Here is a 21,851-nt window from a genome sequence, read left to right on the forward strand (position 1 = left end):
TTCAAGAGCAGTGAGTCGGGGTGTGTCCGATGATGGCATGGGGGACCCTCAAGGGTGGACTGTGAGCGCGAGGCTATGGGTAAGCGCAATGGCTGCCTATAGCCTGTTTATAAGGAGTCAACTGCCACGGCATCCTGGCGCGACTAATATACTGCTTCACGGCGGTTCTTGTAGCCCTGAGAGTGCTAAAATTAACAACTAAACGAGACGGGTATAAGAAAATAAATGGAATGGTATGGTATTGTTTTTATAGTTTTACTTTTATCTTCTTTGAGAATTTTATCTCAAATTTTAATTTTGGGGCCCTTTACACCCCATAAGTGTTGTTTTGTTTTTGTGGTGTTTTAATGTTTCTGTGTAGTTTGTGTTTTTAAATAAAATGTAAGGGCCCTTTACACCCTTACATATGACGATCCTCATGGTGATACTAATTTCCTTTAAGAATGTGACGAGGGCTAATGACCTTAGTAGTCGATGCCCGTAAAAATACACACAAAAAAAAAAGTAATGAACTGTTTTCCCATTGCCTTCTTCATTCAATTCACCATCTGACAGTAAAATGTAAAAATGAACCCATTATTTTTTGAAAAAGCAATCCTACTTGGGCCTTTTAAACTCTTTGGTATCTGAGGTGTCTTATACAGGTCACAGGCATAAGAAAAAAAGAAACATAATGCAATCAACAAATTACTGTAGAACATTTTCTTGTATACAATTCATTATGTACACGGTATTATATCTCAGTAGGGAAAATATTTTCATTATCTCATATACAACAAGTATTCACAATTTATTCAATAATTAAGTTCAAATGAATAAAAACATTATATTATTATTATTATCGTGATTTTGCAAGTATTTATTTATCTATTTTAATGAGAGAGATGAGAAGGATGTGAGAAAACTGATACAAAATGCCAAATCCTTTTCAGAATTTAACTTTAAACCAGATCGTTAAGAAGTCAACATGCAGCTGAGAAGCCAGCACTGAACAAAAATTTCATAGTGATTTCAACCAATTTAAATATAAGATAATCCTCTGTGATTAATACTGTATTACATATTTTCAAAAGTTTCCACAACACTAAAAAATTTCACATAATTACCAGTGAAAGTTATTTATTTATTTCCTTGATAATTTCAAAAAAAAAAATATATTAAAAAAAATAAAACAATAAATAAGTCAGTCAATTTAGAAACCAGTGCTACACATTTAAAATAAAAATTTTCTGGTTCTTCTTGATTATAATCAAGACTTTATTCAATCAATATGTCAATGAAGCTATTTTTTTCCACTTGTTAATGTACCTGGCTATAAATTTTATTTCCTTCATATCTATTATTTACGAAAACCAAATATTTTCCTTTTAAACAAGACAAAAGAAAATACTAATCAAGTATCTATATTTCTATAGATTGTTTAATTATTTTAACTTAAGTTAAATGTTCCAGTAATTTTTATATATTTTTTTAATTTCTAAATCTAATAATGTGACACTTGCCCTTCCTTCACCAAAAGGATAAAATTCTATTTACAATTATTCCTTGAATATTTTTCATACCTTAGAGCCTAAACATTTTAATAAATTATCAAATACATAAACACTAAGATTTTATGTCAATTATAAGAAAAAGTTAAATGAATTCATAAGAATACAAATAGATCACATAACTAACATAATAAATGGAATGATGTTTACATTCTGCTGATATTGCTGTACTTGAAACAAATTAAGTCTCAAGTCTGGTAACATTGTCTGTTTTGGTATTATTCTTTAAAAGACTCATTACCCAGACAGAAACTCACAACTGAATTGAATAGTTATGCAATTAAAAATTTTTTTAAAAAATCATTGTTTATTATAACTTTCACCACTAGGATATTTACTTTATTTTCCACAGACATACAGTAAAAATAAATATAATGTTAAAATGTTTTTAGTTCAAATCTGATATCTCTTTTCATTGACAAACCATTCATTCAATGAAACTCCTTTATTTAAGTAATAAATGTAATTAAATCAGTTTAATATTCTACTTAGTTTGCAATTTTTAATTTATTGTTTAATTTTTCAAATATACCTACTTCATAATAAATTTATTAACAGTTCAAAAAGAAATTGTAGCATTACATTAAAATTATTATCATATTATGTAAAATGTACATAACAGTTACATCATTTGCATTTTATCTTTTCTAGCCTAACAGAATAATATCTATCTTATAATAGAAGTCTACGTAAAAAAAATTGTTGATTGAAATATAAATAAATTTTTGCTAAAACTGGTTGAACTAAATTCTGAAATGGATATCTATCTAATCTATATTGATGAGTAAAGATCAGGTAATATGTTTGGAAAATTATCCCTTGGTGTACTTTTAGAAGCAATATATATGTATGTGGCTTAACCTATTTCATTTTTAGACCTTTTTGCAGAGGTTTTTATATCATGGTTCTTTTCATTTATGGGATAATTTAAACTTAAATTTATTTATAATATATATATATATATATTAAGAAATTTAATAAAAATAAGATAATTCAAATATTTTATAAATGAAACTTAAATTTTAAATATATAAAAAAATTATAAAAATTGGAGATGCATTAGGCCAATATATAATGCAAGGTAAGGATTACTCAACCATATTTTAAATAACTATTAGTCAGTCAATTTAAATTTTTCTCTTTTGATTATAAATGTTTTATGTCAATTTTTCTTTAATAATATTTATTTGAGTAAAGTTGAATCTGTTTATATGTTTGACAATATTCAAAACTGCTGGGAAAAATCGTTTCAAAATTATGCCCGCTGGAGAGGTAAAAATGGAAAAAGAGTTACCAACTTCTGGACTGTTGGTATAGATTAGAATTTTAGTTGAATGAGGAATCAGATTAAACCAACTTAAGTTTTGAGTCATAATAGACGGGCAAAGAAAATATTGAACAAGTATATTCAATAACGAGTGACAAAGAGGTAATAGAGAATGTAATACAAGTATACAAGGATGAAGACATCAGCAATGACAAATATACAGGCAACAAGGAGCAACTGTTTCTTTTGTCCAAGAAGCACTTAAAATAGAAATAGTGATCAAGCAGTTTAAATAAAAATAAAGTTAATTAAGGTTAAGTGTTACATCTTGATTAAATTAAAGTCATTTTTAATAAAAGTAGCATTTATAAAACATTACTTGAATTACTTGAAAAAACAATTATTTACTAGAAAATAGTTATTTTTTTTAAATTGTTTCTTGATACTTAAATGTATATCCTGTTTATTATATCTGTAATAGTTACAGCTGGTTGACACTAACAGAAGTTAAAAGTCATTCCTGCAAATGGCAATATCAATAGTAGTACAGTAAACAACTTAGAAAAAACAACTCTTGTTTAGATGACAGTAAAACATAAAGTGTTTTACACATGTCACCAGATGCAAGAAAGACTCAAACAAACATTCTAAACCAATAATAATTATTGTACCTTTATATTATGAAACATGTTGTAATATAAATATATATATAAATTCTTGTGCTTCAATGTTGTGAACTACTTCTTCTTAGCCAGTGGTATAAGTTACAACAAGTCTAGCCATGTCTCTATTTTGGTCATATTATTATTAACAGATCTATGTATGTACAAAATATTATTTTCAGTAATATTTTCACCTTCACAGAATTTTTAAATAGTGAATTGAATAAACCAAGCCTAATGAAAGTATTGTCCATCACTTTACATATATTTCCACTATTTTGAATGCAATGTGAAATCCATTTCGGAAAACTGCCTGTGACTGTCATTTTACCCTCAACAGCAGGTTTAAAGACTCAAATTATTGAAATGTTTCCCACAAACGATAATTTTCAAAGGAGCAAACAGAAAAAGGTCTGAGGGAGCCAAATCTGGGTTATAGAGGTGTTAGGGCATCCCCCCTCCCCATATACATGCATTAGTACATCAACATATACATCTCATAACATAATATACACTATTAAGTGCGATGTAATGTCTTTTCTTTCTGACAACTTTCTTAAATTCTTCAATGCCTGTACATAGTGAGCATAATTTATTATTGCACCTCATTCAAGGTCAGTCACGATAACACCATATTAGTCTGAAGATTGCCACCATTATCTTACTAAGAACTAATTTGTCTTTACTTCTTTCTTTCATGATAAAGAAGTGCAATACCATTCCACTGACATACATTTTAATTCTGGATCATGCAATAATGCCCAGGCTTTATTAGCCCATCACAACATTCAAAATACCTCACCTTCTTTCTCACAACAGTGGCCACCCTTTGTTCACACTGTTCACAGATTAGATATCTTAGGATTAGTCTGGAACAAATTTTTCTGTAGTCAAGACTGGTAATTAACATTACTAGATCACAATGAATTGCATAACAACAGCTCTAGATGGTTACATAACAATCAGTCCTAAGAGTCATTCACTCTTTATTTAATCAAATCTGTGACTGGTCTTCCAGTACTCATTTGTCCACAACTGTATTGCCCTCTTCATAGAACCTCTTTATCCATCTTTGGACATTACTGATGTCAAATGTGGCATCTCTGTACACTGTCAAGAATCTTCTGTAGATCTCTGGAACCTGACATCTCTTTTTAATCATTGCTTTTTCTTTTTCTCTGTCATCCATGTTGTTTATTTGTGAATCATAAAAGAAATTCTGTTCATTGGTAATAGATAATAGTACATGACATAGGAGTTTCATTAAAATCAGATAAAAATTACAGAATAATTAAGGAGAGCTATTATGTTATGATATTTTTATGTAAATTTATTTATTCATTAAAAATATGTTATTTTTAATGTTACAGATAAGAAACTTAGTCAGCAATCGGTTGATTTTGAAACAGCTATCTCTCATACAGGTAATAAAAGATAATTAATTATTGTAATATCAAAAAATCGATAGAAATTAAAATTGCTTATTACAATAAAGTATACAGAAAATACAATAAAGAAAAAAACCAGTTGTGTTTATATAAATGCATTTGGAAATTTAGCACCAATTAATCGGTTCAAATTAAATAGATATATTTTTTTAAATCCGTAATTATATACATTCGTAAACATTAGTAATTATTGTATTCAATAGAAATAATTTTTATAGAGGTGCCAGACTTAAAAGTGATTAAAGGTTATCTTAATACTGTCTCGCAAAACAGGCTATGTTTGTGAACGACATTGTAATAACATAAAATAAAGATTCTTTATTGTGATTACCCAACCGTTGTTCCTACGTTGATGTTTATTTTACAGTGCATGCATTTATCTGTATCAAATTAATTTAATATTTTCTGTGTGTTAAACTATAAAACTGCGTTTTATTCTATTTCTAACCTTTAGATAATAATGTGCAACAATACTACTACAGTTATTATATTCAATAAGGCTTTTTAAAATGAAATATTATCTATGCATGATAAAAAAAAATGACACAAACAAGATAAAAATACATTTTTTAAGTAAGAATTATTTTTACATAAACTAACAAGCTCATTGAAATTCAAAATCCTTCTTTTGCAATTTAAAATATAACGTAAACTATTTTTCAGCACAATCCCCATTGACAGCGCATCATTTTTGAAATGGGAAGATGAGTGTGATGATACCATCATTGAAAGGTTCAGCCACTTGTTCTTTGAATCAGTCGGTGACAATATTATATATATATCTTCATCAGTATGCTTGCTTTATTATTTTTTTGTAGAAACACTGTAATTATTTCACATGTTTTGAGCAACTTGAGGTTGTACATTAGTGTACATCCAGACCCTGTAGGGGAAGACAACTACCAAGTAACAGTTGCGGTCGCACCGCCACCCCCCTCTGAACCTAGCCTTTATGGGCTTTACTGGAGGTCATTTTCAAAACCTCGGCAAAAGACATCTCTCAGCCTTGTTCTTGCCTCAGTCAGGATGCCACCAATGTGAATGCCACATGTGACATTCCCATTAGTACACTATTATCCCTAAAAAAACAAAAAAACTAAAAACAAAATACATCTTACATTAGTCTCAAACAAGACTAAGTAAACAAAACTAGGAAAGGAACTGAAATCCACTGCCTACCCGAAGATAAAAGAAGTGAGTTACAATAAAACCTACCAACAACAAAAACTTAGTAATTACAAAACAAACAAAAGAAGAATGTGGGAAAGCCCAGGCCGCACCCTAAATGCCATCAGCAATCCTTTCTTTTGGCAAATAGTGTATGAAATTTTCAAGTATTATCTATTCAGCCTGGTTTCTCCAATTGACAAGGAAATCTAGCGCTGACCTGATAATATCAAGCCGACAGTCTCCATGCATATTAACTCATACTTTTAACAAATGTACAAAACAAGATGTACACTGTCCAATTATCCACATTGCAGACATATTCCTGAATCCAACAGGCCGAACCTCTGCAGCCTCTCCCAGAAAGCACCATACCCATTTTGCGTCACGTACTTATTCGGGTGTACCCAAGAGGTGTCCTGCAAACTAACATCAGAAAAGAGACAATGTGTATAACATCCTTGCCTTATCCTATCTGGCTCGCCACAAAGCATTACCATGTTGTTCAATTTCATGAACTTTTTCAGAAGTTAATTCACTTAACTTCTTGGCGACATAACGCTGTTATAACCGACATAACCGCTCAACCACAATCAAACCTATCGGTTTCACGCCCGCAATCACCAAGATTGCCTCCCGTGAAAACGTACGGTAGCCACCCGCTACCGTTAAACGTATAAGGCGTTGAGCCCTCAACAATACTCGTACGTCCCGATAACTTTATCCTATCAGCACAAACAGGCACCGCATACAGCACAATTGCCTTGCAGAGGGCCTTATACAGGATACTCATGGTCTTAAAATTAAAACCCAAATCAGGATTGACCACACGCCGAATACTGAAGAAAGCACTACAACGCCTTACAATTGGCATTCTCCGCGACGTATTGAAGATATTTTTAGAATTGCATTTTCTCATCGAGAAACATCCCGAGGTACTTTTGAGCCTGAACGTATGTTATGCGCGGGCCTGCTATTGAGACACGAACCTGCCGTCTCATTGCCAATTGGCCTCTCAGGAGCATCATAGTGGTCTTCTCCGGGCTGAAAGTCATATTATGTTGATGCACCCATAGCTCAAGTATACTGCAAGCCTGAGTGGCTCGGAAACCTCCCTCCGCGAGCATTCTTCGACCAGCAGGATCCCATCATAAGCATAAGCCACAATGCGACACCCGCTATGCAACCTCAGCCGCAGAAGAGAATCAAACTCCACCACTCACAAACAAAGGACTCAACACGCTGCCCTGGGGACACCCCTTGGAAAGCATTTTGCCTACATCACGGCTGCCCTCGCGGAGCCGCACATCCCGATCTTTAAAGTAACTTTGCAATTCACTCACAGTGCAATCTAGTTTTTGCAGTTTATAAATGCCCGAGAGCCGCCACAAATTGTTAAACGCCCCTGAAATGTCTAGGAAAATTCCTAGGACATGTTCCATCTCACTGGTCATCACCACACTCATTACACGGAGTATGGGGTCCTCAGTACCTTTTCCGGGACGAAACCCGTACTGGTTTTACCATCAATAAGCAAAGCGAGGTTAACCTCTCATTTATGCGAAGGAACAGAACCTTTTCAAAGACCTTACCAATAACCGGTTAATAACGTCAAGGGTCTATACGACAACCTAAGAGCGGGAATCTTGTCGCCACCTTTAAACAACAATTTAACAATCCCCTTCCTCCAACAAACCGGAAAGCATCCACCACACAACAATTTATTGAAAATACGCGTGATAATTCTCACGCTTACCCCTACCTAGCGAACAAGCAGCTCCGCTGTTATTCCATCGAAGCTTGGGGCCTTACCCCTATACCTAAACTACAGATGGCGTGACGCACTTCAGCCTCAGTAATCTCTAAAGACAATGTTCCCCCACGAAAATGAGCAACCTCACGCCGCACCCGCAGACGGTACACGGTCTCCCCAGCTTCGTCATCACGCAGTAAATCGTCTAGCAATTTGTGCAAGATTCCAGACGTATCTGAAACCAGATCAAGCCTGGTCGAGAGAACAAACAAAAGAACGTCCTTCCTTCGTTTGTGTCTCACAACCCTATATACGACTCCCCAGGGATCCTTGTTCCCTTGTTCATGCACAATGGGACGCCAGGAATCCCTCTTCGTCTTTCGAACCTCATGAAAGGAGTGAGATCTACGGTCCCGATATTCTACAAGGACTGCCAGCCGCTCAGGATCACCCTTACGTTGATACGTTTCAAACAATTCCCTGGACCACCATAGAGCAAGCTTCTCTCGACCAACTGTAGGGAATCGAGCAGTCAGCGGCGTCGATGAAAACCGCCGACAAACTCTCTTGCAGGTCCTCCAATTCCAGACTCCAGACCCCGATCCAAAATTCGAAGTCTGGTCGAAAGAAATTAAATAAATTTCCTCCAGTCCGCTTGTCTGTATACGAAACGAACCCGCTGAACTGGAACGTTACATCGGTAAGCTCATTCGAACCGCCAACACCTCATAAATAATCAATCGATTATTTCATTTATTAAACAACGAATAATCATAAGAATTGTATTATTTCTGTAAATGCTATATATGTATTACATATAAATTAAATCGGGCCGGTAAGAGTTTTGTAACAAATTTTTTTATTTGTATTGAATGGAACGCTTAAACATTGATTATTATCTATTATTGTATATCTATTGTCTATTACATATATTTAATATGTACTTTTTTTAAAAATAATTCTAAGTTAATAACATATTTTGATAATGGAAACGTAGTGTCTTACCATTTTTGTTATCACTATAATTTTGTAAAAAACAGTTTTATTTATATCCAGAAGTTTTTGTTTTTCGAGCGGAAGAAAAAATATCTCCGAGACTCTTACCGTACGGTTTACAATTTCATTGTAATTTTTTTGGATATCACTGCGTTTTGTTAGATTATTTTTTTATTCTAGTACTGATTGTTATCTTATGGATTTATTATTAAAATTTATTACCTTTCTAAAACAAATATACATTTTTGAATTTCTAGGCCAATCTTTTTTGTTGATAGTCATATCATTCACTTCATACCATATTTTTCCTTTTTTAATAAAACTAGTATAATCAATCCACGAATCGAAGATCTGTAATATAATATTGCACTTATTACTTAAGTGTAACCCTCGATTTTTATTGTATCCGCAGACACACTTTTTATATTATTATTAAATGAACGTTTTTTATTTCTCCATCAATTAGTTCAAACAGTTCTAACTGTAGAATAAAAATTTTACCGACGAATTTATTTCTGTTTTATGTAACAAATCTTTGTTGCTACATTTGCAACACTTTCCTACTGTTCGTGTTTTTGTGTTTTATTTAGCAGCTATAATCTCTTGTTAACTAATAATTTTATTATTTTTTTAATGAAGTAATGGGAAGTAAAAAAATTGTTTCATCTTCACTATTTTCATTTACATATACGTTTACTTCAAATAGCAATCGTTGAGTGCACTAGATAATAATGTTTAATTATGATTATTATCTCACAAATAATAATCACTTTTTATATATAAAAAAGCAAAACACGAACGAAACAAACGAAGTGTTTGTCTTGGTTCTTTGGTTGAAGAGAATGGTTACATCAACATTCTGAACAAGCAAACAGTCGGTAAAGAAGTTTTCTTGTAGCTATATGACGATAAATAATTCAATTTAAGGAATAAAATATTGTAAAATGTGACATAAATTGAAAAAAAAAGATAATTAAATGTAAAAAAGAATTTATCAAAGCATTGAACTTTTATAATCTACTTGATTTGCTTTAATTACAATATTGTAAGCAGTACCTTATATAAAACATATTTTAACGATATTTTCAATATTTAATAATCATCTTTCGATTTTCTTGGGTTTACAGAATAATAATCAATCTTTGTTATTATATAATTTTTCTATTTTGCTTTTTAATTTGGAAATAAAAGAAATTAAAAGCGTTGTTAAGTACTGCTACCTAGCGGTTCGATTCGTAAACCAACCTTTTTTAGGAAAAAGTGACATATTCGAGTCCCGCGGTTCATCAAATGGAAGAAAAAAACGTTGTCTAACAAAATTCGAGGTATAAGATCTAATTGAACTGAAATAAAATGTTTTCATGCTTATTTTTAATATTTTTCCCACTTTCATTTCACTTTTATGTTAGGTCAGTTTAGAACTGTAAACATAATTCATTGACTTCGCCGTGCCGTCCAGTACTGCGGACTCTTACGAGCGAAGTTCTAACGAACTTCTTGATTAAAAAAAGTTTTATATTATCTTTTTTTTATTTACTCAGTTAAGATTACCACGCTCTCACTTTTTTTTAATATAAATTTCCTGAAAATAATTTTTATCTAAAAAAAGTACTAGATAAATAAAAACTAAAAAGATAAATCCTTTCAGCACTCTTATGTGTAACTTAAAAATTCGTTATGCCTACCAGACCAAAAAAGTCCGCGTAATCGTCACTGTACGCAAATCTCACGATACAGTCTAATAACAATAATTCAGATATGAAAATAATTGAAGAATTAATTCATTGATGCTCAAACCTAAAATTTATTATAAGAAAAATTTCTATTTACAAAAAAGTGAATATTTTTAAACTTTTACTGGTCCGATTTTAACGATAGTTATGTTGTTCGAAACCTTTACTCGTGTAAATTTTTCAAAAATTCTTAAAATGTTATTTCCGATAATCGGATAAATCGATTTAAATCTTTAACCATCGAAAATATGGAATTGTGAGTTTTTACTTCCTTGTACGAAGTAAAGGAAGTACTGTGATCGCGACCATCCCTGAATCCATTTTCACTAGTTTCGGCGTAACGTCTGTACCGTACGTACGTATGTATCTCGCATAACTCAAGAACGATTAGCCGTAAGATGTTGAAATTTGTGGATTTAGGACTGTTATAACATCTAGTTGTGTATCTATGTATCTACCCTTTTGATTGCAATCGACTGGATCAAAAGTATCCAAAAAAGCCCAAAATCCAAAAATGGATTTTGGATTTTTTCTTAACTGCAATAACAAGCCCTCATCGAGAGCTTTTCAACGATATATCATAAGTGGTACTTATTTTCATTGGTTCCACAATTATAGCCAAATAAAATTCTAATTAATGAAATATTTGGATCTTACAATGGGAAGGAACATCGGTTAGAATCCGACTTAATATATATGCCTTTTTTTTACCTTTTTTTTTATTTAAATATATTCATTTATTAATAATTATTAACCTCTGATTGTAAAAAAAATGCAATAAATAATAATTCAATAAAAAAAATCAGAAGTTATTAGTGAAATATAATTTTATGTACTTTTAATTTTAATTTAAAAATTTTTTTACAGAGATTAATAATTATTAATAAATCAAAAAGTTAAAAAATATATATGTTTATATGAAGTTGGATTCGAACCGATGTGTGCATGATTACACGGATCTGACATGTTCTCACTTAACCACATAACTACTTCAGCGATGTGAAACAAAATTATATATTAACTAATATAAAATGCTGATACGGACACCACAACAAAAAAAAAACGTGGTACAATGTGGTATCCACCACAATACAATTGTGTAAATGTGCACGTTATTAAAGAACTTGAGAATCGTATCTCACTTTCATATGAAATAAGTTTAAATGAAATGCAGAAAAAATGTGTATATGTAATTTAATAGGCGTACAAGAAAATCATGTGGTGTTCACATCAGATTTTTAAAATTGTTTTCCCAACCGGAGAAGTATGATTTTTTTAATCTAAAAACGTAAAATTTGTCGAATAATTTCTTAAATTGGTAATGGCTGATGCTTTTCTGGTTCTATTTATAAATAAATTAAATGTCCTTTGTAAATTGTATGTTAATTTTTTTTATATCAGTCAATCTCCATAACGTGGCTAGAATGAAAACCAGCTCTGTTAACATTCTTAGCCGTTCCAGAAATCAATGTTAGCTCAGAAGTCAAGTTGTTTATCAATTATTTTGTTTTTATGATTAATGCTCCCCATAAGATCGGAGATTATGTTGTAGGATTTAATGGAAATTTTGTAGCTTACGAAAAATTCCATGCCTAACCAAATTCGAATCCTGGACCTCCGGATAATAGGCTAAGACGCTATCACTCCGCCACGAAGACTGGGTTTGTTCTTTTATTACTTATATAGAAATATTGTTCTTTTTAGAAGTAATTCACTAAAATTAATTATAAATTTTTTTGTGTTTTTTTTTATTAAGGCTTCTTTTCAGAACTTTTTTATTGTACTATTATTTATTATGTGAGGCATATACAGTGATTAAAATGATTTCTTACTCGCCTTATAGTTGTACATTGCAAATAATCTGACGAAAACCTTCGTCCTATTTCTGAAAAGAATGGACTGGTAATTTTCAAATGTTCTCTTTTTTCTTTAGAACTGTAATAATAAAAATGTAGGCAATGGGTTGCATAACATTCCCGGCTTTTTCCTTGATAAATTTTTATTTCAAATACGCCGTAGGATTTTTAAATATTAATGACTTAATTATCCAATATTTAGAGTATAATTGAGAAAAAGATCAAATGTTCAGTAAAGAAATTTGTGTCCGATATGAACCCCTTGCTCGGCAGCCAGCTCTACAAAAATTTTAATAACAGCCACAACCTGAAAATCCCATAAAGTATCAGACATTAATAAAAACTTTTTAAATTCTTCAGTAGGGTTCCATAGAATCCTTTTTAAAAAAAAAAAAAATTTTTCATGTCATCTCTACATTAACACTATGTACAGTTGGATTGCCAATCTTGAAAATTACAGTTTAAAAATAATGATTTTTTTTTTTTAAATAAGGGTTCCATTCAGCCGTCTTGATTTTGATTTAAAAAATCAAGACGTGGTGGTAGAGTTTATTTTTGTAGTAATTGTACCCGCTATTTGTGTGAGGGTCTTTCATAAATGGTGTGGGTAGCTGTTTCAATATGAGTTCGGTTTTATGTTGCTCAACCTGTATAAAAAGTTAGTTTTAAACTATATTAAAACTAACTTATTAAAACTATTAAAAGTTTTAAACTATTAAAACTAACTATTAAGGTTTTACCTATCTATCGTTAATGTAAAGATATTTAACAAGGATTTCGATGGCTGATTTCTGAAAATGAAGAGTTTCCATTTAAAACTCGATCATCTGATAGAAAAGAGTACAGTCGCATCACGAGTGTATTATGAAAAAACATATTTTTAATGGACAACTCATTAACCTATCCTGTTGTTAAAATAACAATAATAATAATAAATATCTGTCTTATTTACAGAGAACCGAGGTAATATGTTTTTTTAAATGGCCACCATATTGAAACCGACTTTTATAAATATTTCTATAACGTTTCAACTTATTTTTATAAATTTTTATATTTACATATAAATAAATACACTTTCTTTTGTATAATTTAACAGTATTTATTTATTTTTAACAATTTTTAAACGAGGTTAAAGAAAAATGAAATTTTACATTCGGAAAAACAGGAAAAAGAAGAAGTAATCAATAATTTTCCCGAAATTTTTTAGTTTTACTTCAAATAAATTTCAACTCACAATAACAGCGAAAAGATTAAGACATTTAATACGGAATAAAATTCAGTTTTTCCATTAAAACAGTTCTTAAGGTTCTTAGAAAGAAAAACTTTTTCTTTTTTGATCTTCACTTAAATTAATTACCGTCTGATATTACTTCACAGGATGAATGAGGATGATATGTATGAGTTGTGAATGAAGTGTAGTAGTATTGTAGTCTTAGGTGAACCAGTTCTGAGGTGTGTGGTTAATTGAAACCCAACCACCAAAGAACACCGGTAGCCACGATCTAGTATTCAAATCCGTATAAAAAGAATAACTGCCTTTACTAGGATTTGAACGCTGGAACTCTGAACTTCCACATCAGTTGATTTGCGAAGACGCGTTCACCACTAGACCAAGCCGTGCACGCTACTAAGTAGTGCTAAGCTCACTCACTAAATGCACTAAAACCGTTTAAAAAAATTTTTATTAAAAGCGTACACGCCTTTACTTGGCTCCAAATTGTTTATGTTACAGAACATTCTACAATACTGTGGTTATCACTAGCTCATTTTAAAAAATGAGTTGGTGATAATCTTGTTCATATTAAGTGGCCTTCAAGATCACCAGATTTTACCCCTTAGTCGAGAGTTCCAGCGTTCAAGTCCAAGTAAAAGCAGTTACTTTTATACGGATTTGAATACTAGATATAGATAATAGATAGATGTGAATACCGGTGTTCTTTGGTGGTTGGGTTTCAATTACCACACATCTCAGAATGGTCAAACTGAGACTGTACAAGACTACACTTCATTTACACTCATACATATCATCCTCTGAAGTAATATATGAACGGTAATTCCCGGAGGCTAAAGAGGAAAAAGAAAGAAAGATCTTACCCCTTGCGATTTTTATCTGTGGGAGTACATAAAAGACAGCGTGTATGTACCACCTGTGCTTGCTACTCTTAGAGATCTGTGAAATCGAACTGTTCCAGCAGTGAATTCAATAACCAGGGACCAGTTAATTCGTGTATGGCAAGAAATGGACTACCGATTCGATTTGTCGCGTAACAAATGATGCTCGTGTTAAATTCATAAAATAAAACTTTGAACGTTCCTCTATTGAGTGGTTTATCATAAGTGTCTCTATCTATTGTCGTTCATTAGAAATAAATGTTTAAAATCTGCTCCTTCTTTTTGAATAATTGTGTACGCATTTGTACAATTTAAAAAAATACAAAGAATGCAGCTTTAGAGAGAATTTTCAATACAATATTTATATACCTAATATCAGATAACCTTTACAAAATGAATTATCTGCTTTCTAGAAAGAAACAATTTTTAATTATCTTTAAAACCCAAAGAATGCAGCTTTAGAGAGAATTTTCAATACAATATTTATATACCTAATATCAGATAACCTTTACAAAATGAATTATCTGCTTTCTAGAAAGAAACAATTTTTAATTATCTTTAAAACCCATACACATTAGACCAAGTTTTAGATAAAAATACAAAATTACAGATCAGTTTACATTCCTTCCTAGAGTTAGAATGGTATTTTAAGTTAAAAGAAACAGAAATTTTCTCGATTAAAATGTTTCTTGTTTTTTTAAATACTCGAGAGAAGTGTTCAGTTGAATGCGGTTTTGGTCGACTGTTAACAAAAATGGCATCCATCGTGAGGAAAACTTTTTCATACTCAAACCATCGTATAAAATGTAGTGAACACGGTCTATCGAGGTGTTTGTGATGTCAGCAAGATCGCGTATCTTCACCCGGTAATAATTTAAAACGGGATTACAGATTTTTGTGACGATTTCGTCCGTCGTAGCGGTTTTTGGGAACCCCGAATGTTCACCTTGAATGGATGTACGTCCACGTTTAAATGCAACAGTTTTTAACTTCTTTTAACGTTGAAAACGAAGAGGAAGAATCCTTTTTAAAGTGAAATTTAACTCTTTTTGTATGTCCAAAACGAAATATTTTTAACAGCTAGAACTTCAATTTTATCCATATTTTCAGAAGATGTGAAAACTTGTTTGCTTTACTCGACAGGGAACTAAACGCACGCATCTGAAACTTCGCAGCACGCCATCTAAAGGATCATACTGGCAAATATCATAATAATTTACACACTTGCGCCATCTCTGTTTCAAGTCGAGAACTTTCCGAACGACTCTGGTTCATATTGTACTGTTCTGAGCAAGAATCAACACGAAATGTGTTCATTATTATACACAAATCTATATATTTTAATTTTATATATAATATTTCAGATGCTACTAAAATTAGTCCATTTTATTTATAAATGCTAACACGTGTATTCTTAAGAATCAGAATAATATATTGTTATCTTATTTACTTTTCGAAAGAAAAATAATAAATAATGTGCTACTTCTAAATATTTGTTCAAATAAATTTATGAATATTTACAAAAAAATCTATCTTGAATTAAGATACTCTGTCTAAAATAACATCAAAAGTAGTTGAAAACATATTAAATGATATTATTTTACTTTTCGAACAAAAAAAAAGATTAAAACTTCTTATTTTTATTTATTGATAGTTAATGATAACTCTTCATCTATATAAATAAAAATATAAATGTTCAGTTATTCAAAATCTTAAATCTCGGAAAGTTCTTCACCGATTGCTTTAAAATTTTGAAACAATGTTGCATTCGAATACGCGCGCATTTTTATATACCTACAATTTATATACCTAAGATTCACACCTTTGACAGGTAAAAACATGCTTTTTAAAAAAAGAAAAACAGCGCTATATGTTGGACGTAAAAGCAACACACGCTATACTAAATATTTTACGATTCCATCTCAATGTTTCCGATATGTGTGTCCGCTATAGACTAAAAAACTACTGGACCGAGTTACACGCGGGGAAAAATTGGAAAAGGGAAAAATCGAAAAAGGTAGTGAAGAAGGGAAGTAATGAAAGGGAAGGGAAGAAAGTGAAAATGGAAAAAGGAAAAATGGAAAAACGGGAAAAGGAAATGGAAAGGAGAAAAAAGTAAAAGAGAAAAAAATAATGGAAATAAGAAAGGGGAAAAGAAGAAGGGGAAGGGAAATAAGGGAAAGAGAAATGGGGAGAGAAAAAGTAAAAGGGAAGGAAATGGAAAGGGGGGAAATTGGAGAAAGGGAAAAGGAATATGGTGAAAATGAAAATAGGAAAATGGGAAAAGTAAAGGGGGAAAGGAAAGGAGAAAGGGGAAAAGGGAGAATGGCTCACTTTTGTGAAGTTCCGTAATGTTCATTTTATTAATGTTTTTCAAAATTTCAATTGTGTTAATTTAATCTATACATACAGAGTGATTCAGGAGGATAGGGCAATACTTTGACAACTCATTCTAGAGGCTAAAAATAAGAAAAAAGTTCATATAAACATAGGCCCGAAAACGCTTCGTTAGCGAGTTATACAGGGTGAAAGATTTCGCCCGAGTTTCAGTTCCTCCGGGTAAATTAAGGCTTTCTGAAATTCTGGGAAGGTCAATTAAGGGGAAAATTCAATTGTTTCTTATGGTTTTTGAACTGGGAAATCGAAAAAAATAGGTCCAAGAACTGTATCTCTATTATTTTCTAAGATATCCCATGTAAAACGCCAAAAATACGGCCAAAAGACACATTGTTTTACGTTTGACGTACAATAACGTTGTTAAATTGGCAATAAATCGTACATTTTTTAGACATAAATTGAAGAGAATTTAATTATAAGAAAATTGATGTAAATAATTTCAACAGAAAACATGTCGACTTTTATTAACAACAAAACCGACGAAAACTTAGAAGAAAATGTTACAAAAAAGAAAACAGATGTCTCTAGTAGGTACAATAATTTTAGACCTATGCAAAGCAAGTTGACAACACTGATTTTTTTCATCACAATTTGTTTAAATACCACTCATTGTTGTCAGTTAACTGTGGTAATGTGTTAAATAACCTTTCGCTGATCAATCGTGTTTGCAGTATTAAGTCGAATTCTTATCGTAAAAATTTCAGAAAACTGTTAAGAAGTGTAATTTTGTATTCATTTTACAGTGGATAAAAATCAAATCTGTTAAAAAAAGTGAAATTCTGTTTAGTTTTGTTTTGAAAAATGCCGCGTATCTTCACTAATGTCGAATATGCCGACATGATTTCATCTATGGATTTTGCAATGGAAGTGCTGCGGCAGCGGTTACGAAATATCGACATAGGTATCCTGGTCGTGTTGTACCAAATCGTAAAGTATTTATTAGAATTTTTAATAATCTTCGTGAGAATGGTACACTTCCCAGCGCTCATATTTCATCTGAACGACAAGCAAATCATGCTGATGAAGGCGAAAACATTCTGCAGATGGTTCAATGTAGTCCGGCAACGAGCACACGATTAATTGCAACACGGCTCAATGTTTCACAAAGTAGAGTATGGAGGACATTAAATAATAATGGATTGCATCCTTTTCATATTCAGAAAGCACAACATCTCCAGCCTGGTGACTACGCCAGCCGGCTGCAGTTTTGTCAATGGGTTAATAGGAATCAACATTTAATTCCATTTATACTATTTTCGGATGAAGCTACTTTCACTCGTAACGGAATAAACAACACACGGAATGCGCAACGGTGGTGTGAAGAAAACCCACATGTTACAGTGGAAAAAAATTTCCAGCAACGATTTTCAGTGAATGTTTGGTGTGGTATCATAGATGACCAATTAATTGGTCCTTTCATACCACAAAATCGTGTCACAGGGAGAAATTATCTGGAATTTTTACGTAATGAATTTATTATATTGCTGGAAAATATCCCCTTAGCAAAACGAATTGAAATGTATTACCAACTTGATGGAGCTCCTACACATTTCACTAATGAAGTAAGGCAATGTCTTGATGAAAAGTTTGCTGGTAAATGGATAGGACGTGGAGGGCCGGTTAATTGGCCAACGAGATCCCCAGACCTCACTCCGTTGGATTATTGTTTGTTGGGATGGCTGAAAAATGAGGTTTAAAAGCAAAAAGTAGACACACGCGATGAACTGATCGCTCGCATTCTCAACGTTGCAGCTATAATCAAGGAACGGAAAGATACCGTTAGATTGGCAACACAAAATCTAGTACAACGCGTTGAAAAGTGCATTGAACACAACGGTGGCATTTTTGAAACTTATTAAACCACTTGAAATACTACTTGTAAGCAGCATTTTATCATTATCATAAAAAAACAGTAGGTATTCTTTCTTCCTCCAATTATTTTCTATTGTACATAACGAACAAATTTTTTCAATCTGTTAAAAATTAATCTGTTTTGTTGTTGTTAATAAAAGTCGACATGTTTAAAATTTTATTTAACATTATTTACATCAATCTTCTTATAATTAAATTCTCTACAATTTATGATTAAAAAAGTACGATTTATTGCAAATTTAACAACGTTACTGTACGTCAAACGTAAAAAAATGTGTTTTTTGACCGTATTTTTGGCGTTTTACATGGGATATCTTAGAAAATAATAGAGATACAGTTCTTGGACCTATTTTTTTCGATTTCCCAGCTCAAAAACCATAAGAAACAATTGAATTTGCCCCTTAATTGACCTTCCCAGAATTTCAGAAAGCCTTAATTTACCCGGAGGAACTGAAACTCGGGCGAAATCTTTCACCCTGTATAACTCGCTAACGAAGCGTTTTCGGGCCTATGTTTATATGAACTTTTTTCTAATTTTTAGCCTCTAGAATGAGTTGTCAAAGTATTGCCCTATCCTCCTGAATCACCCTGTGTATATATACTCAAATCTAGCAATAGCAAAGCATTGCCGGGTCTGCTAGTTATTAATAAATAAATAATAAAGGAAGTCCTAGGTTGAAAGATTAAATGTTACAAAAAGTTTACTTCTTTCAACCTATTTTACTATATTTTTTAATAGTTGAAAAAAATATTATCAATATGATACGGATTATAACTGTTTTCATTATGATAATGACTTATTTACAGAAAAAATGATCTAAAAATAGAAATAGATAATTAAAATACAACAGAAATTATTTACAAAAATACACGTAACGTAAAGGACATACTTATTATAAACTTTAATAACGACCCATTAAATCCGGTTTAATAAACAACATTTTTTTTTTTTTATTATAAAACACTATAATTCTTCAAGTTTTAATTTACTAAATTAAAAGAAAAAAAGTAGTAGGGTAAAATGTGTTTGAATAATTTAAAATTCAATTAAGGTAAAAATAATATAACGCTTGAGGTATTTTAAACAATTAAGAAGATAAAAGTTAAATGTTACTACCAGTTATAAAGTAGTTTCATTAAGAATTACAATGAAAATAATTCATTATAAATAACCAACATTTTATGAGAAAGCAAAACAAATGAAATAAAAACTATCCTTAAGTAAATATCAAAACAAAGTTTTGTCTAATAAATCGCTACAAAGTATGAGAAAATCAATTAATTTTTCCATTTATATACAGAATATAAGAAAAATCTCAAAATAACTTCATGTTACATAACTGATTGTGATAAGATGAAATAACTGCTAAAAAAAAACTCTTGAAAAAAAATTGAACCGACTTCTAAAATCCTGATCCCCTTAGGCGAAGACACCAGCCTTGCGATGATCCCGGTCGCCAGACCACTTCTTCCGTTTATAGTCCTGCTGGGCTTTACCGGAGGTTTTTTAGACCTTCTAAACCTGTTAAAACATCACAGTCATCAGTTTGACCTCTGTCAGGATGCCGCGGCAGACATTTACATCAGTGTATTTACACACATTACTATTGCCTTTGTATGGCTTCTTTCAACCTAACCACCTATCATAACCTAGAACCCTCAACTATCAAATTAATCGATTCCCGAAAGCGCTATCTCTGCGCTTTTCCCTAACACCGAAGGTTTCATACAAAAACTCTTAACATATCTAACTTTAATTAGACTATGACTCAGATTATTTCTTAATTGAGTCTTTAAACAAGAAAACCAACAAAACAAAGGGTTGATCACAACAACGACGATTTTGTGCTACAATTCAATTTACTCAAAGTACACCTTTAATTTTGAAACTTATTTTTTTAATCCGGCGCAAATTTTAAATGAATTAAAAATGCACGAGATATAGATTACGAAATTTATATGAATTAACGCTTCATTTAAATTCTAAAATTTCGTGCCACTTCAAAAAAATACGTTTCAAAGTTATACTGAACGCGTAGTAGAAAAATTACTTTTTTCCTTTTCAATGCAATTTTTTTTTAATTTATTTTTTTTTTTGTATCTGTAACTTCTTGGAAGCGAAAATATAGTCAGGCTTAAAAGAGAGACTGCTCGTAAGAAAAACTAACATCCTCTTAAAACAAATCAAGGTTATTCATATCTGACTAACTGGGTTGGTCTAGTGGTGAACGGATTAAATAACGGACGAAATAACCGGATTTATGTCCTTTTTATTATACTGACAAAGATCAAAGGATGTGTTAAATTCGGAGTCAAGTCCAAGTCTCTGATATCGTATGTTAGCAGAGGCTGTCTAAAATGCGGGAATACATGAAAATGTAACTTGTCAAAAGAAACGCGGTCAGAAAAGAACGTCAACATGATTTGATCTACAATCGCCTTTTAAATTAATAGCCCCAATGAACAATGATTACATCGTTTTTCATTGATTTATAAACATATTTGAAATTAACCATCTGAAAAACGTTCAAATCGATAAAATACTGTAAGAGTGTGTTAACGTAAAAAATTGGAAAACAAAAGAGCTGATGCTTTCATCAGTTCATATGCTATTTGCAAAACTAACTGTGAACTAGTATGTCTTTATATAATAGTTCACAGGGAATGCGTCAGTTATCGATTAACCTAAGGCTCGTATTCGATGCAGAAGCTTCTTGAAAAAAATAATAAATAGGTTCTACTGTTTAAATCGAAATTTCTCGACTCGTAATTTTTTTTAATGTTCCAGTAACATTTGTTGGAACCCACCGGGTTGGTCTAAAGGTGAACGCGTCTTCCCGAATCAGCTGATTGGAAGTCGAGAGTTCCAGCCTTCAAGTCCTAGTAAAGCCAGTTATTTTTACACGGATATGAATACTAGATCGTGGAAACCAGTGTAATTTTTGGTGGTTGGGTTTCAATTAACCACACATCTCAGGAATGGTCGAACTGAGACTGTACAAGACTACACTTAATTTACACTCATACATGTCATTCAT

General features: G+C 31.7%; 2 protein-coding genes across 5 annotated transcripts in view; one reads left to right on the forward strand and one right to left on the reverse strand.

Annotated features, from left to right (window-relative positions):
• The window catches only part of LOC142329769 (synaptic vesicle glycoprotein 2B-like), a 218,742-nt gene that overhangs the window by 119,810 nt on the left and 77,081 nt on the right, over window positions 1–21,851 (reverse strand). The gene's annotated exons all lie outside the window — the stretch shown is intronic.
• LOC142329770 (synaptic vesicle glycoprotein 2B-like) overlaps window positions 1–21,851 on the forward strand; it is a 111,540-nt gene that overhangs the window by 23,615 nt on the left and 66,074 nt on the right. Inside the window, exons 1-2 of one of the 2 annotated variants that reach the window (XM_075374550.1) lie at window positions 3,565–3,637; window positions 4,850–4,903. Coding sequence is in view for 1 of the 2 variants with exons in the window: in XM_075374549.1 (XP_075230664.1) it covers window positions 4,850–4,903 (54 nt within the window). In the remaining variant the exon portion in view is untranslated. Of the gene's footprint in view, window positions 1–3,564; window positions 3,638–4,849; window positions 4,904–21,851 lie in introns of those variants that run through there. The other variant, XM_075374549.1, reaches the window with a different exon arrangement.

Source organism: Lycorma delicatula, chromosome 9 (assembly GCF_047948215.1).
Source record: "Lycorma delicatula isolate Av1 chromosome 9, ASM4794821v1, whole genome shotgun sequence".
Classification (NCBI taxonomy): Eukaryota; Metazoa; Arthropoda; class Insecta; order Hemiptera; family Fulgoridae; genus Lycorma; species Lycorma delicatula.